The 17,588-nt window shown below is 44.1% G+C and overlaps 1 protein-coding gene across 23 annotated transcripts in view; it reads left to right on the top strand.

Moving 5' to 3' along the window:
- PUM1 (pumilio RNA binding family member 1) overlaps nucleotides 1-17,588 on the top strand; it is a 1,043,345-nt gene that overhangs the window by 319,603 nt on the left and 706,154 nt on the right. For all 23 annotated transcript variants that reach the window (XM_086956835.1, XM_086956828.1, XM_086956827.1 and 20 more), the window contains one exon: nucleotides 1,281-1,395. In XM_086956835.1, coding sequence (XP_086812961.1) covers nucleotides 1,281-1,395 — 115 coding nt within the window. The remainder of the gene's footprint in view (nucleotides 1-1,280; nucleotides 1,396-17,588) is intronic.

Below are 17,588 nucleotides of genomic sequence, written 5' to 3'. Positions count from 1 at the left end.
CAGGACAGGCAGCAGGGACACCTCCGGTGAATCTGGTAGGCACGGGGATCTTAGGTCTCCACAGCGGGTCGTATGCAGGCCTAGAAGCCGGGGTGTTGCGCAGACGCCACCCCGGAGCTCAGATCAATGGCTTCAGCCCCTCTCTTCACGTCTCGTTGCGGGCCGCCCCCCCCTCCCCCCAGCGACTGAGAGTTCTTCACACCTCAGGGCAGGCAGCATTTTGCCAAAGGTGCCCTCATGCCAAGAGCTTTATCAAGTCTGCCACCACCAGCACTTTTCATTGGTGCTCCTTTTGCCGCAAATTATCTCTAGTATGCCACTATCAGTATTGCCCGTATGTCAGTGCCAGTATTATGTCACAGGATCCTGTCATGCGAAGAATTGCCTATAATATTTTACCATAGATCCTCTAAACAAAGAATTACCTTAAGTATACATCATCCATTACAGATTCTCAAGCATTGTATCACCTACTTATCAAGCCTACTTACATTCACTCACTCATTCATTCTCCCCCTTGCACTAACATACTATTCTTGCTGATTCACAGTTTTAATCGTTCTTACTGACTCAAACTCCTTCACTTTCTCTCTACCACAGTCTCACTAATCCAGTCACCCAGTCTCACTTGCATTCAGTCACATTGACTTACTCATTCTTTCTCTTTCTATTCATTAATAGAGTGACCTGTCCATGTGTTCTTAGTACTGATTTTGCCTCCTGTAATGCTAGGGGTCGTAAAGCCAGTGGGAGGGGGTCGCTGCTGCAACCCAGGGTGACCCCTGAATGAAGTCCATGATGCCAATGCATTTTTGGAACCAATATAAACCTGTTTACAAAACAGTAGAGTGCATGCTCCTCACTAACTTGGCCTCGCTAATCTTTCAGCTCAGCCTTTCTTCTTTCTCTAGCACACCTATGTCTTTGCCTTGCATGTATTTTCTTTCTTTCTTCTCTTTCTCCCCTTTTTGCATCGTTTTATCTTCCATCCCGTATTCATCTGTGGTGCCGGAGCCAATAACCCTGCAAATATAGGAATTGCTTCAATGATTATCTGTTTTTTGTTGTTTTTTTTACACAGCCTCATTGAGGTTTTTGGGGTACATTTAGCGCACTGGCACAGGAGTAGAATACCATATGTCCCTGACCAGTACAGTTACAGAACTATTGTTTAGAGTGAATGTTACCACTTTAAATGAGTAAATAGGAGAGATTATTTTGTTTTTGTTTTTTATAACTTAGACTTGTTATATGTGATCAGTGTTTGTTTTCTTTCACAGCAACTTTTACCAGGAAAAAAATTCTGGGAAACAGATGATTCGACTAAAGATGGACCAAAGGGTATATTCCTGGGTGACCAGTGGCGGGACAGTGCGTGTGCATGGGTAACATCAGGTATGATGAAATGGCAGCTGAATGCATTAGCTTAATTGCCACTAGTCTTAGTAGTGTTACTTTACAGGTTTCTCTTTCAGGTCTGGGGCATGTTCTCTGAGAGAATTTATTTAGCTGTTAATTTTTCGGCTGAAAGCTGAAGACCTGGTTTTTCAATAAACCAACCTACCATAAACTCTGCTTGACACACACACCGGCTCAGTGCCAGGATACCCTCTTGGGTGAAACTGCGCTTTATAAATGCACATAACCGAATTCATTGTAAATTGGGGGCCAGTTTCTGATCTGATACCAAAGCAATAGTAAATTCTGTCCTTCACCCCAAGAAGCCGCCTCTTCCTGGAAGTTTCTTACAAAGAAAAACCAATAACAAAGATTAAGTATTGGATTCCTATACTTTGCCATCCTCCAAGATCAGAGTTGGCAACAGTAGTCTTTAGCTCTGGTATCTAATGGCATCCTCTGTTAGTTTGCTATTTTAGTTATTACAGTTAATCCTTTGTGTACTTTAGTTGACTCTTTAATCTCTAATGATACACATCCCTGTATGCAAAGGACCCTCTTAAGGATTTCTTTCACAATTTTCTATTGCAAAGATGTTTTGGAGACATTGCATGCATCTGTGGTTTTTGAAATCTTAAAATTATGCTCTACATGCCTGTCACAGTTATTTTGTTTAATTATGTTGGTTATAGATAGGTTATTTCAGATTGAATTTGCTCTATGGGTCAGGGTAGAGGGGTTGAGTAAAATGCGTTTCAGCCCTGCGAGTGAAGCACACCCATGCCCACCACGTATGAATGGATATACCCTCCACCCTCTCCCATTCACAGAAATCCATTGCAGGGGTAAACCTGCGAGAAATAGATGTAAATCAAGGTTACTCCAGTATTGGAGCTTTCATAGATTCACATGCCTGAATCGTTCCCCGACGTCGAGACGGGAGTCTCGGTATATAAAAAAGCAATGCTTAGCAGTATAGCAAACTGAAAGAGGCCTAGGCCCATTTTCCTTTTGCAACCCATTACACTTATGTAAAAAGGACCAAACTTTGCCCTGAACCAATCAGAGCTCCTCACCCTCTAGAACCCTCCTGAGAGAATCTTTTGCCCCTCAGATTTTCTACTGCACGTTGTGCTAGGGAGTCTCTTTTGAGCTCTGCTCAAACTCTTCAATTCTACTCACTTTGACTGGGATTTGAGGTTCTCTTTTTCCAGTTTTCTTTTTTAGAAGTTCCTTATTCTTCTACCATGGCTGACAAGGAGAAAATTGGATTATTTAGAGCTTGTGCCACTTGCTCTAAAAAAGACTTTAAACAGATGAGACCCTCATGAAGACTGCATATACTGCCTCTATCCAGACTATCAAGCAAACAATTGTAAGGTATGTCGAACCTTCTCAAATAAAACCTTGAGGAATCTTGACGGAAGACTACTACTTTGGCTTCAGAAGGTTAAAGCCAGAAAGGAGATCCTCTCAAGTGATAGTGAGGAGTCATCATATTCGCCTAAGAGATGTCAAAAAAGGAGCAGATCTCCTCAGGCTCATACCTCAGGTGAGAGACCTGAGAAGGCCCCAAAAAAAACCACTCCAGGGTCTTCAGGGTGCAGTCCCTCAATCTCCTTAAGGCAAAGCTAAGGAGAAGAAGGGTTCTGCTTCAGAGGGGAAACAGGTAAAGAAAACTATCTCAGAGCCTTCAAAATCTCCTCCCAGGGTCAAGATTACTATCAAGAAGCCATGCTCCACACCTTCTGAGGAGAAAGAGAAAAGATCTACACCGTCGACGGGAGCGTTGACGAGCAAAATGACCTAGACAAAAGCGGCATCATCGTCGACGAAGCATGAAGTAAAGGCTGTTGCTAAGACGCAGTCGACACTTCCTCAGTCGACGGCGGTATCGACGACGAGTTCGTCGAAGACGGCGTAGACGACCACAGCTACATACACCTCGTCGACGGGATCGTCGACTATGGTAACGACCAAGGGAGCGACGACGACAGCTACGACGGTGACTACAACGTCGACGATCGCGTCGCCGACTACTATGTCGACGAGGGAAAAATCCCAGAAAAGAGGTTTTTAGCCTGGAAAAGAACAATAACACCAGAGATGACATCTCCAAGTAAGGTGTCTCCATTAGTTCCTTCTCACCTTCTAGAAGAAAACGAAGATGAAGGTGGTCCTTTTGGATATGCTAGTAGCCCATCTCAGTTAAGGGTGAAATACCAGGAGGAAGACTCGGAGGGAGAGTATGAGGGATTTCAAGATCATCCCCAACAACAGCAACAATACCACCAGGAGCATCACTGGGCAATAGCTTGCTCTGAGCAATAGCTTGCTTAATCTCCACAACGGCCCCAACAGCGCTAGGATACCTGGCTTCACCTTGGGGGTGCCCAGGAGTGGGCACTTCACAGGGAAAGGCCAGGTAGGGTTCCACAGCGGTATGTGCACAGCGCCTTGAGACCCCTTCGGGGGTGATTTGTGCGCTATATGAAAGCACTACATTTACATTTAAATGACAAGTGTACCGTCTTCTTTATTGAAGGATCTACAAGGCATGTTAGAAAATTATAGAAGAAGATATCCGGTGCCTCAAGCCTCTAAGGAAATTCCCAAGGTTATGCCACAACCACGCTCTGTACCAGGTACACCAGTGTGAAGGAGGGAGATCTTGCCGGAGCCCATTCCTAAATCTCCACCACCAAGATCTCTGCAGGATCCAGATACCACGGATGATGACCATGAAGATGGAGAGATTACGGACCCTAGCAGAGAGTGGAACGATTATCTTATTCCTTCACCTTCGACTCCTACACTGAAACCGGTGGATTCTCTACCAGATGACATTGGTGGTTTTCATAACCTGATGGAAAGGGCTACTAAAAGATTTGCACTTACCATAGTAGAAGATAAAGCAGAATGTTTCTTATTTGACTTTAAGGAACCCTATCAAAGATCTGTTCGGTCCTTACCTATTGTAAGTCATATTTGGGTAGAAGGCCTAAAGGTTATGGAAACGCCAGCTACAGTGACTCCGGTGCTCGCCAGATTGGACAAAAAAAATAAAGCTCCTGCAGATGCTCCAGCGTGTCTTTTGGGTTACCCAAACCGGACTCCGTTATTACACAGGCGGCGCAACAGAAATCTGTTGGCTACAATCACGGCACCACCAGACAGAGAAGGTAGGAGACTGGACAACGCAGGGAAGAGATTTTCCTCAATGTCTGCTCTACTGGTAAAATCTGCAAATGCCCTCGCTATTCTGGGAAGATATGACAGGCAAATGTGGTGCGACCTTTCACCATATATTGACCGTGTACCAGAACCAGAGAGACAAGAAGCCAGAAAAATTCTTCTGGAGGGTGAGAGGACTTCTGCAGAAGTCGTAGATTTCGCTAGGATATAGAGACCACGGCATTTAGGTCTCTGGGAGGAGCAGCCGTTCTGCTCAGACAAGGGTGGTTAAGAGCGACAGCTTTTAGACCAGAGGTTCAGAATAAGATCTTAGACCTTCCCTTCAACGGTGAAGATTTATTTGGCAAGCATGTTGACACACTGCAGAGTATCAAGAAGGATACTGATACTGCTAAAGTATTAGGAACTCTGCAATACAGAAAGGTTCCTTTTCGAGGCTCTAAACTTTAGAGTCTAAAGATACAGGGCAATCATCTCACAGAGGAGGATATCTGCATTGGAGATATTCCTCTTACTCCGCCTCACCTCAGCTCTACTGTCAGCAGTATACACAGCGACAATCAGGAGGTTATATAAAATTGACTCCCGAGAGGCAAAGGAGGTCGTCAGGGGAAAGACAACACCCGACGATAATGACAACCTTCGACCTCCGGCTACACCAACTCTACTGAGATCAGATGCTCCCCTTGGTGGAAAGATTGCTCATTATTTTCAAAATTGGCAAAAAATAACAACGGACCAATGGGTCCTCCAAAATTATTCAATTCGGTCACACTCTAGAATTTCTACAGACGCCTCCTTGTACACCCCCCCCAGATCTTTTGAATGGGTGTGAGTGTTTGATTCAGATGCTCTGTCCATCACCACCCCCTTTTGTACCGTCCTTGTATACCACCGACGCATCAAAAAGTTAATAATTTGCATCAAATCCGGAAGGAGATTCGGACAATGCTCCGAAAGGGAGCAATAGAACCGGTGCCGAACTCCCAAAAAGGGAAGGGGTTTTACTCCCGATTTTTTTCCGGTCAAGAAAAACATCCTCCAATGGTGTCCTATTCTGGATCTCAGATCCCTAAACACCTATCTCAAAAGCAGTCTTTCAGGATGGTGTCTCTTCAGGACATCCTTCTACTATTGAACCCAGGAGATCATATGACCACTTTAGACCTACAGGAAGCGTACTTTCACGTCCGTTTCCATCCTTCACACAGACAGTACCTTCGGTTCATGGTAGTCGGCGGACATTACCAATTCAAGGTACTGCCATTCGGCCTAAAGTCAGCGCCAAGATTGTTCACAAAATGCCTGGCTCCAGTGGCGGCTGTTTTAAGGAAACCGAAACATCAAATATTTTTCGAGGACTGGTTAGTCAAGGCCCCATCGGAAGCACTAGCCCGAGTGTCAACGAAGGCTTGCATAGACTTGTTTGCCAAACTAGGTTTGACTCTACACGAGGAAAAGTCAACCCTTCGACCAACAAAATTGATCACGTTTTTGGGAGCAATTCTAGATACGGAAAGGAACAAGGCGTTTCCCTCCAAAGAAAGACAACGGAAGATCATGTCTCTCTTCCAAGACTTTATAAAAATAAAGTATCTTTCAGTACGCAGGTACAAGTCATTGCTGGGCATAATGTCATCTTGCATTCCCCTCGTGCCCCAATGCAGGTTAAAAATGTGCCAGTTGCAAGAACAGCTCGATCTTCAATGGCGTCAGCGGAGGGATCCTTCGAAGACGTAGTCCAAGTAACACCAGTAATGGTTCAAGCAGCGACATGGTGGACACAAGAAGAAAATGTCTCTCAAGGTCTTTTATTACTTACAATACCAGCTCCGTTGGTAGTGACTACCGATGCGTCCCTAGAAAGATGGGGAGCATTTCTTCAAGATCTTCAAGTCAGCGGTCGTTGGAAGTTGCACGAGCAGCAATTGCACATAAACCTGCTGGAAGTCAGGGCAATCCGCTTCGCATTACAAGCTTTCATGCCAAGGATAAGAAGCTCGCAGGTGTTGCTAAGAACGAACAACACGACTGCGATGCACTACTTAAACAAACAAGGAGGAACAAGATCTCTCTCCCTGTCTCAGGAAGCCCAGAGGATATGGGAATGGGCGCTACAGCAAGGGATATCCTTGACAGCAGAACATCTCCCAGGAGATCAGAACATCAAGGCGGATCCTCTCAGCAGGCTCTAGTCGTCCTGCCACGAGTGGGAGCTGGACCAGGAGATCCTGAAACACATTTTTCGAAGATGGGGAAAACCAACAGTAGACCTCTTCGCCACAAGGGAAAACAAGAAATGCCGGTTCTTCGCAAGCTGGCTTCCCCAGAGGGGATCTTGGGGGAATGAGTTTTCGATGGCATGGTCCGTCGTATTTGCCTATGTTTTTCCTACAATTCCTCTCCTGCCTTGAGTGCTGGTGAAGATCAAGAAAGAACCGTGCAGGCTGATCCTGATAGCCCCATGGTGGCCCAGACAACACTGGTTCACAGAACTACTGCTGCTGTCGAAGGACCGTCCAGTTCCTCTCCGACCAATTCCTTCGCTTCTGACAATGTCCCGGAAATCTTTGCGCTTAGCAGCCTTTCTCCTGAGCACTGTGAGTTTCAGCATCTAAGTATCTCAGAGGAATGTAAAAGAATCCTGTCAAAGGCTAGAGCGGATAGTACCAACAAAACCTACAGAATGAAATTGAAGAAGTTTTGTCTATGGTGACAGCAAAATAAAATTCATCCTCTAACTGCTGCACCTCATGAAATTATCCCATACATCTTACTTTAGCTAAATCAGGATTGGCTCACGCTTCCATTAAGGTGCATTTAGACGCATTATCCCGCTACAGAAGGTTTGCCTCGGGCCCATCCTTATGGTTGGCAAGGATCATCAAACAATTTATGAAGCAATCATTCAGAGTTTTTCCTCCAATAAAACCTCCACCACCACTTTGGTGTCTAAACATAGTACTATTACAATTAATGAAACAGCCTTTCGAACCTATATACAGTGCAGATATAAAATTCCTATCATGGAAGGTGGTGCTTCTCATCGCTTTGACATCAGCGAGACAAGTAGAACTACAGGCTCTCACGATTAAAGACCCTTTTTTGCAATTTAAAGAAGACAGGATTATTCTGAGAACTAATCCAAAGTTTATTCTTAAAGTACCAACTGACTTTCATTTAAATGAACAATTAGTGTTGAAACACTTCTTTCCTCAACCAGTAACAGCGGCAGAGAAAGTTCTGCATTCGCTGGATGTTCAGCAATGTGTTAAATTCTATTTGCAAGAGACTAAGAGCTTTCGCAAGCCCTCCCAGCTCTTCGTTGCTTACAGCGCACCCAGAAAAGTTTTCCCTTTATCAAAACGGGGTATTGCCAGGTGGATTTTCAGTGCAATTGTCTACTATCACCAAGCTGCTGGAAAACCTCTGATTGCACGGGTTTATGCTCATTCGACGAGAGCAGTGTCCACATCCACTGCGTTGTTTGCAGGAGGGCCGATCCAGGACATCTGCAGGGCAGCAACCTGGACATTGATGCATACCTTAACTAGGCACTACTGCTTAGAAGCAGCTGCTGAGACAGATGTGGCAGTGAGAGAAGCAGTACTGAGAAATATCATCCAATGACGGTGAGCCCACTTTACATTCCTCCTTCCTTTTTTCTTGATCACAAAGGCACATTTTTAGGGCTCGGGCCTACCGTCCCACTGCCTCAGCAGTGGGTGTGGCCCAAGAGTCCTTTTGTCATGGCTACCGAAAACGTACCTAACAAATTCCAGGCTGCTCGTGGTTTTTTGTGCTTTTTTTTGTTTTGCTAGGTGCATTGCAATTGGCCTTCGTGTGCTTTAGAAACAGAACATGCGATAGGCCATAGGCGGTCGAGTAGCTCCGCCTATGGCCTATTGGCGCACCAGAAGGCCATATGTTTTGAATTATCGCGGCTTGACAGCCGAGATAAATTGAAACATATGCTCGCAGTGGCACGCGTCTGGCACAACTCACAAGCTTCTTTGTTGGGTTTTGTTATCTGCTTGTTTATATAACAAGCATATAACCCATTCCTTGAGGCAGGGGAGAGTGGAGGCGCAGGGGGAGCGGAGGGTGCAGCTCTACCCCACCCACCCTCGTATATCACTGTCTTTTAGAGAAAAAGCCACCTTTTTAAAAGCTCCATGCTTCCCATTACATTTCGATTTTTGTACGAGTGAAAAAGAACTTTCAGAATGTGTGTATGTTTACAAACCAGCTCAAGGACACGTAATTTTAAAGAATCCAAATGTTAATTAAAAAAGCTTGACTCCTATTTCAATTTGATTGTCGCACAAAATGAATCGTTTTCTCATTAACAACTAGTTACAATAGCTTGCGCATTATCGCGGTAGTAGAAGTCACTCTTGGTTATTCCGAGGTAATTGTGCAGTCATACCCTTTTAGGAGGCGCGCTGTATTCTGGAGTTGCACCTGCCTTAAAATATGTTTTGGAAGGTTCAGCTGGCAAGCTAGAGATGCCCGTGTGTGTGCTTGGGGGTGAGGGATGATGGTTTTGATGAAAGGACCCGTTATGTGGGTGTATATTGTGGTGGGAAACGTTAAGGTAGTTACTTGTTAACTGTGCCTGGTGAACATCATTGCACTCGGAGAGTTGAGGGCAGAGAGTTGAGGGCAGAGAGTTGAGGGCAGAGAGTTGAGGGCAGAGAGTTGAGGGCAGAGAGTTGAGGGCAGAGAGTTGAGGGCAGAGAGTTGAGGGCAGAGAGTTGAGGGCAGAGAGTTGAGGGCAGAGAGTTGAGGGCAGAGAGTTGAGGGCAGAGAGTTGAGGGCAGAGAGTTGAGGGCAGAGAGTTGAGGGCAGAGAGTTGAGGGCAGAGAGTTGAGGGCGTGCTGCAGAGTGCAAAAAAAGACCACACACTCACCACCTGTCTGTGCGCGCTTTTACCAGGCACACGCACCACCACCCGTCTGTGCGCGCTTTTTCCAGGCACACGCACCACCACCCGTCTATGCGCGCTTTTACCAGGCACACGCACCACCACCTGTCTATGCGCGCTTTCTCCAGGCACACGCACCACCACCAGTTTGTGCGCGCTTTTACCAGGCACCCGCACCACCAGCCTTCAGTGCGCGCTTTTACCAGGCACACACACACCAACAGCCGGCAGTGCGCGCTTTTACCAGGCACACACACCACCAGCCGGCAGTGCACACATCAATTGTTAACACATCCACAGTTAACTATTGTAGCAATCGCAGTATGGTGCACTTTACTTTTAAACATATTCATCTAAAGCGCAGCATGCCACCATTGCTACAATTCCAATCCAACCCACATAATTCCACTACACACCACATGCATACACTCCATAACACATGGCTAAAAGACATTGCCATTTACAATTCCATTAGTTCTAACTCAAATAAATCCGAGACCTATTGCATTTCTAATGCTTGTTATTACTTGCTGTGTATAAGGTTATTCATACTGTCTTGCATGATGTTGGAATACAGAAAACAAATGTGCTTTGTTATACACTGCTCGCTATTCTGATTTCAGGCATGAGAATCTATGAAAGCTCCAATACTGGAGTAAGAAAACAAGTTACTTACCTGTAACTGTAGTTCTCCAGTATTGAAAGCTTTCATATATTCACATGCAACCCACCCTCCTCCCCTGAGAGGCTCACCTTGGAATCAGTATGGAAAGTGTTTTGTGCACAAGTGCGCAAAAATCTGAGGGGCAAAAGGTTCTCTCAGGAGGGTTCTAGAGGGTGAGGAGCTCTGATTGGTTCAGGGAAAAGTTTGGTCCTTTTTACATAACAAGTGTAATGGGTTGCAAAAGGAAAACGGGCCTAGTCCTCTTTCAGTTTGCTATACTGATAAGCATTGCTTTTTTATATAATGGAGACTCCCGTCTCGATGACGGGGAATGATTCAGGCATGTGAATCTAAGAAAGCTTCCAATACTGGAGAACTACAGTTACAGGTAAGTAACTTTTTTTTCTTCGGAGTTAGGAGCATGTTCCCAGTACAGCTTTAGTAAATTCCATTGAGTTGTGTATTTTAAAGTCCAAGGGGTAGGCATACCTGAAGAGGTAAAGTGTGTGCATCAGACAGACGTTTGAGTTTCTGCAATTCCAGCTAGTAGCTTTAGAGTATAATGCTATTTTAAATAGTAGCTCCTATGAATCAACCAAATCTCCATTTGCCAGAGCAGTGGTGATTTTCGCTGTGGATACAAACTTCCAAATAGTTTTTATATCTCAAGTCTACTCTGGAAGTGTTTCAGATGGTCATTCTGCTTTAAGGAGGGATGATGGTGTGATTAATAGTCATGCTTTTGAAATGAAATGGCCAATCCTAGCTCTTTTAATTATTAATTTGGGGGAGGTCAGGAAAAGATGATCGGCCTAATTTTGAAATCTGTAATATAGCTTTTAAAAAGTCATGGGGTTTGTAGCTGTCAATATTAAACTTTACTTTGAGATTTATGTAACTAAATAGGGAGTCATGTGAACTCAGAACACCCACCACTGTGACGCCTTTGATGGCCCAATAGTCCCAGATTTGTAATCTGTCTTCTGTCATGGGTAATGCCAAAGTGCCGTACAGGTGTGTATATACAATCTGAGGTTTAAAAAAAAAATAGACATGTTTTTTGCCTTTAAGTATAGATTTAGAGTGAGCTGGCCTAATATATTTGATAGTAAGGGTGGAAATTTCTGGGGTTGGAGACATTCAATATTCAAGATTCAGTGCATAGCTATAATGGGGAAGAGCTGGGAGAGGGCTAAAAAGTGTGCTAGGTACAGAAGGAAGTTTGCAATATTGACACCACCTAGTTGTTTTTTGAGACTTTAACTTGTGTAGGGAAATAGTCTGTTTTCAATTTCATTAGAAAATTAAGGTTTAACAAATCCTTCTATAGGAAGACCTGTTTTGTAGGGAACATGTATTCGATAAAATTATCAATTTGAGGCACCATGATTTTTTTTTTTGGGTTGGAACTCCTTTCAAAGGATTTTAAAGACCATGATTCAATTAGGAGGGTAATCTCCCTCTGAAGGGTTTTGTCATCATTCTGTCTCCACTGGGAACATACATTCTTGTAGAACCATACTCCTAGTTATTTAACCTGTAGGGTTCACCAGTGGAATCCTGTTTATTTAAATATAGCAGCACATACATATAGCCTTTAGAGCTAATACCTTGTTCTTATAAGTGTGCAGAGAATATTCCGGCACTGCAGACTGATTGTATTGCGTATAAATGGGTAAGTACGACTGTGTCCACACCAGAGTTGAAAAGTAGGACATTATCCACAGAGGCCACAGCTTTAAATCTGTGAGAGGGCCAGATTAAATGTCCTCAATTAGAGGTTTCTCTATTTGCAGGAAGTAGGTGTTCCAGACTAAGAGAAAGAGAAGAAGCAACAAAGAAGAATTGCCATCCACATGCGAGTACTAGTGCTTAGAATTTTCTTACATTCATCATTTCAGTTTATTTAGAGCGTTCAGTAGTCTAGTTAGTTGCCGCTGAATGCTTGGGTATTTCTAATTCCTTCGTCTAGCTCCAGTGTGGTTTAGTCTAGCATTTCCTTTGCCATTATTTTGATCACAATTTCCTTTACGGATCCTGAAGGGTTTTCATTCTGACAAAAACCTTTTTGCTGACTTTTTGATGAACTCTGCAGTGACCAGGACATTCTTGAACTCACTCAACCTATTGAATCGTTTAATGTGTGCTCAGGCAAGAGGCTTGTCTGAGACAGTAATAGGTTCAATCCTGGGATCGGAAGTTGCATGCAAGTATTGATCATGAATAAGAATGCAGCCTTTGTGGAGAAATTCTGATGTGCGAAAAATATGTAGTCTTTTCTTGCCAGCAAAATAGTATCCATGGTTCTTTCAGGCTGTTCGAAGAGCAGGGATCATGCATTAATCTGTAGGGTTTGGAAGGTCTAAAAAGTACAACTAGAGTGCCAATCTACGATGCCAACTAGTGGAAGACTGAACTCCTTAGCTGGTATTGTGAATGAGTCTTTCAGATCATTGCCATCTTCCTATTAATTGTCGTAAAAAATGCTAACATGTATGTTGTCGGGCTGTATATGTTCAAGGCATATGAGTAAATTAGGTCCTTTTGTGAACGTCTAAGATGCCTGCTGCCTTTTGGATTAAATATAACTTCTAGTCTGAAGCTTTTAGAAATCGAAATGACGACTCAATTTTTCTTTTTAACAGCTAGTGCACATGTAACCTTATCCACACGTTGATTCTTTGTCATAAAAGTCTCTCCGACACCAGCCTAGTTTCTTGGAAGAAAATTGTATTGTACTTCAGTCTATGGCAGTACTCCAGTAATTTATTTTTTGGTACTTAGAATTGGGACCTTTGGTGTAGAGGCAGAGATTTCTAACTTTTACTATGCATGTGTTTTTCTAGGAAGCCAGCATTTTTTAGGCATCGTATGGGTATGGGTGTGCAATTATGTGATCAGAGTAAATATAGCAATTGAGTAGCATGATTCTGCAGCAATGAAGATTTTGTCTGTTTCCCAGCTCTGCCCAACACACTCTTGCCATCAATAATGTATAGTCATCAGGGAAACGAGGTAACATGTTGCTGAGGAAAAGGAAGAAAATAAATATAACTAGCAAGGAATTACATTTCCCAAATATAAAAATCTGTTTGGTTCTGTTTCTTTGTATAGAAATTGTTTAAAATACTTCTACAGAGACATAAAATGCATATGCACTTTGATGTGTAGAGCTACTTTGGACCCAGTGTTGGTGAAGCACTGGAACCACCTAAAGGACATAAAGTGAAAAAGCAGTGGGTGCTTACAGCACATTAAAGACCTAAAGATATCAGTCAATACGTTTGTCACAACAAGGTGATGACCCAGTCATATGCTCACAAATGTAATTTTGGCCTTGATCACTTTCACAATGTATGTCTTTAGAAAGTGGAGGTAAAACACTTACTTCAGAATCGCGGCCTCTTCCCGCAAGTGCCAACATATTTGTGCCCCTGGCCATATCACCTCTGTTGCCGAATGAATGAGTTCTTTTTTGGAGGGTTGGGAAGAAATAACCTCAGATCATCTGATGTAATAGGTGGAATGATATGAAAATTTCATTGGATTTCAAAACAAACCATGCAAATTAACAGGCTTGTATGAATCAGCTGGTAGATGATTTTCAATCAGTAGTCTACATTTTGCCCATTGGCATTTGTTCAGAGTATGTGCATGATAATCCTTAAGAAAGATGGTACCATGACACAGATATTGGACATACAAACTCTAACATGATATATGAATGCTGGTAGGAATGAGCAACTTCTTTGAGTCAGTCTACCACAAGGAACAATGCATTCTTACATGTCCCAAACACAACAAACATTGCAGGTACATTCTGCATTGCATCCAATTCAAGTACTTTTTCAGCACTCAACTGGTCAACAAACTCATCACCACCAGGGTGTGAATATGCATCAGTCTTGGGTAGTTCACAGAAGTCTGTGGAACCTTGCTTGGGTACCCACACTATTGGACTTTAGTTTTTTTTGTGTAAAAAGATGTAGGATTTATGTATTCCAGGAAATTAAGCAATGAATTGCTTCACACTATTATTGTACTCCTGTTGAACAAGAAAAATTAATAACTAACTGCAAAGAAAAAGTCTCTCCCCACATCTCTGCATCACACTGTCATTAACCACACTGTGGTCTCTACTGTCATGGGATCTTCAATCTGAAGAGTATTGCAGGGTATACAGTTCAGTCATTGATATCTTGATTATAGGCCCAGCCATAACACCTTTTCGCCTCCTCAATGCTTGTTAGAGCCACACCGGGACTTGTAGTTTGTTTTTTCTCATCGTCTGGAGTCATCTAAGCCATGTTTCAATTTGTTAGTGCCGGGCACTTAGAGAGCCATTTGTGCCAATGTGTATTTTTCGTTTGGGGGTAACCAGGGCTGCACCCCAAAAGATCTCCATCACCTCGACAGCCCGATGTAGTCCCAAGTGTTAATGATAGCAATTTGTGTGTCTAGGGAAACGTGGAAGATTAATCCTACCACATCTCAGAAATCTACAATGCCATACTGTGTGCAACAGTTCCGACCTCAATGTGACATCTGAGGCAGAGAGGGAGAAGTCTCCCTCTGGGTCCGAGTCTCTCCTGTGTATAATGCATATGATGCAGATACTATTTTCTATCAATCGAAACCTAGTAGTGATCACAATTGAAGCAAGGAGCAACATTTGCTTTATAAGGGTCTTATGTCCCTAGCTTTGCCCCAGATGAGACGCCCACCGTAGATCCTAATCCGATTACCTGAATGGGACCTCTGTTGGTAGAGTTCCAGTCGAAGTGTCTAAGTTGATCACTAATCTCTCCTAACAGTCCATAGTATTCCCTCCATTTCCCCTATACTCTGTCAGCATTGTTTGGGGACGCCCCTACTCCCGTATGCCATCCATTCCACCTCCATACACATGTCCATGCCCTCATGCCATTTTTGTGTGGTAGGAACAGTCAACCCTTCTCAGAGTCGGGCATTATCTCTTTTCGTAAGCATGAAGCCCAGCTATGCAATGCACTACCCTCTTTCTCACCCGTTACCCCTATCAATATCTTTAATCTGCATATACTTACCTCCTTTATGCATCTATATACATTTAATGTACTTATGGATCTATATATTTATCACTTTCTTCTAATTTAGCATTTCCAATGCACTACCCTATTTCTCAGCCTAAACTTCTCTCAATATATCTTCTAGCCCAACTTTCTGACTCATCTAAAACTTCTTTCTACTGCTCTTTCCAATTCACTACCCTATCTCTCACCCTATACATCTATCATTATATCCTCTACACCCACTTTCTCATTTATCCCAAACCCCATACCACTACTATGTTCCCCAAAAAAAGCCTTTCTTGACTCTGTCCTATTCCTCCTTGCATGATCTGACACCTCGTTTTACTATACCGATCCTCCAAAACAAACCTTTCTAAACTCTTCCTTCTGACTCTTCCCCTCCAAAAAACATTTTTACTCATCCAAAAGCCTCCTCCTACTGCTATGACCTAAAAAAAGAAATCCTTCACTCTTCTATTCCTCCACTATCCTTTTCAATCATAATAACAGACTAGAATGTTCACTTCTCTAATTCCATATTCCACTATACTAATTCGCCACTAATCCTTTATGGGTTCCAGAGTAGAGTGCTACTCGCCAACAAAGCGTTTCAACACCTCATCAGGGTTACAAGCGCTGTATAAATGCAAACCTTGTTTACTTTTTTACCCCTCCCCAACCCTTCTCAATCCAAATAACTGACTAACATATCAACTGCTCAAATTACTTCATATGTCACTATATTAATTTTCAACACTAATCTCCTTTATGGGTACCGGAGTAGCCTGCTACTTGCCAGAAAAGCGCGTCAACACCCCATCAGGGGTAACAGACGCTATATGAATGCAACCCTTTCTTTCCCTTCAATCCCTCCGCTATCCTTCTCACTCCAAATAACTGAATAATATCCACCCCTCAAATTACTTTCATATTTCACCATACTAAATCACCACTAATCCTTTATGGGTTTCCCGAGTAGTGTGCTACTCGCCAAAAAAAGCGCTACAAAACCCCATCAGGGGTTAGAAGCGCTATATAAATACAAACTTTATTTCCTCTTCTACCCTTCTGCTATCCTTCCGAATCCAAATAACTGACTAACATATCCACCACTTAAAATGTACATGCATGTTCTCTTCCAGGGGATCCTCATCAATAGTCATAAGCATTAGAATATTCCCGCCCATGCGCGGGACCCGGGAAACAATATATTATATGTGCCCCACATATATACACTCATATTCACATATATATATATATATCAATTGCAGCCAAATAAACAGTAGAGCTGAATTATGCTGTAAAGAATTTCCACCATACAGGTTCGTCGTCGAGGATGCCAGCACCGTTGGCGAAATCCCCTCCTCCGTTGTCAACAAGGCGACGATCGGCGTCGAGGGAGGTCACGACTCCGCCGTCAACAGGGCGGCGATCGGCGTCAAGGCCATTGACTCCTCCACCATCGTCAAGCGGGCAGCGATCGGCGTCTAGGACCAAGACCCCTCCGCCATCGTCAACCAGGCAACGTTCAGCGTAGAAGACCAAGACACCTCCACCGTTCGTCAACCAGGCGACGTTCAGCGTCGAGGACAAGGATCCCTCCGTCGTCATCTCGACGACGTTCGGAGTCGAGGACCACGACCCCTCTGCCATCGTCAACTCGACGACGATCGGCGTCGAGGACCAAGACCCCTCTGCGGTCGTCAACCGCGACTATCAGCGTCGAGGGGCGGCACACCTCCGACGACGATCGGTGTCTAAGTGTGACTCCCCCGCCGACATCAACAAGGCGACGTCCGGCGTCGAGGACCAAGACCCCTCTGCCGTCGACAACCAGGCGTCGATCGGCGTCAAGGTGGCGAACTCCGTCGATGTCTCGTCGACGTTCAGCGTCAAGGACGTCCAGGGTTCCTCCGCTGTAGTCGCGTACACACTCAACGTCGAGGGAGAAGGCTCTGTCGTCGGCAAGTCATTGCCGTTCGACGTCGAGAGACCATCGTTCTTCGCATCACTTATCGTCAAGACATCCGATGTCAGAAGTGATTGCTCTGTCGACGCCCCGGAGGCGGTCGGCGTCGAGGGGAAGAGTTCCATCGTTGAAGCATGGCGGTTTGACGATAAGGCGTCATTCTTCACCGTCAAGAGCTGGATCGATGTCAAAACACTCTGCGATTCTGGTTACAGAATCAGCTTTGCGTCACTCATTTTCCCAGTCTTCTGGTTCCTCCAGATCATCTGCAACCAGAAGTCCTGTCTGGAAATCTCCTCCACGTCTGTCAGAGGTTTCTGCTCATGGGGTGAGGCTGTCCCCTAGATGGAATGCGCCACTGCAAAATTGGCAGGACTCAGGGGC

Source organism: Lissotriton vulgaris, chromosome 2_1 (assembly GCF_964263255.1).
Source record: "Lissotriton vulgaris chromosome 2_1, aLisVul1.2, whole genome shotgun sequence".
NCBI classification, from domain to species: Eukaryota; Metazoa; Chordata; class Amphibia; order Caudata; family Salamandridae; genus Lissotriton; species Lissotriton vulgaris.
Note: the sequence above shows the minus strand (reverse complement) of the source record. Positions and strands in the feature narration are given on the sequence as shown.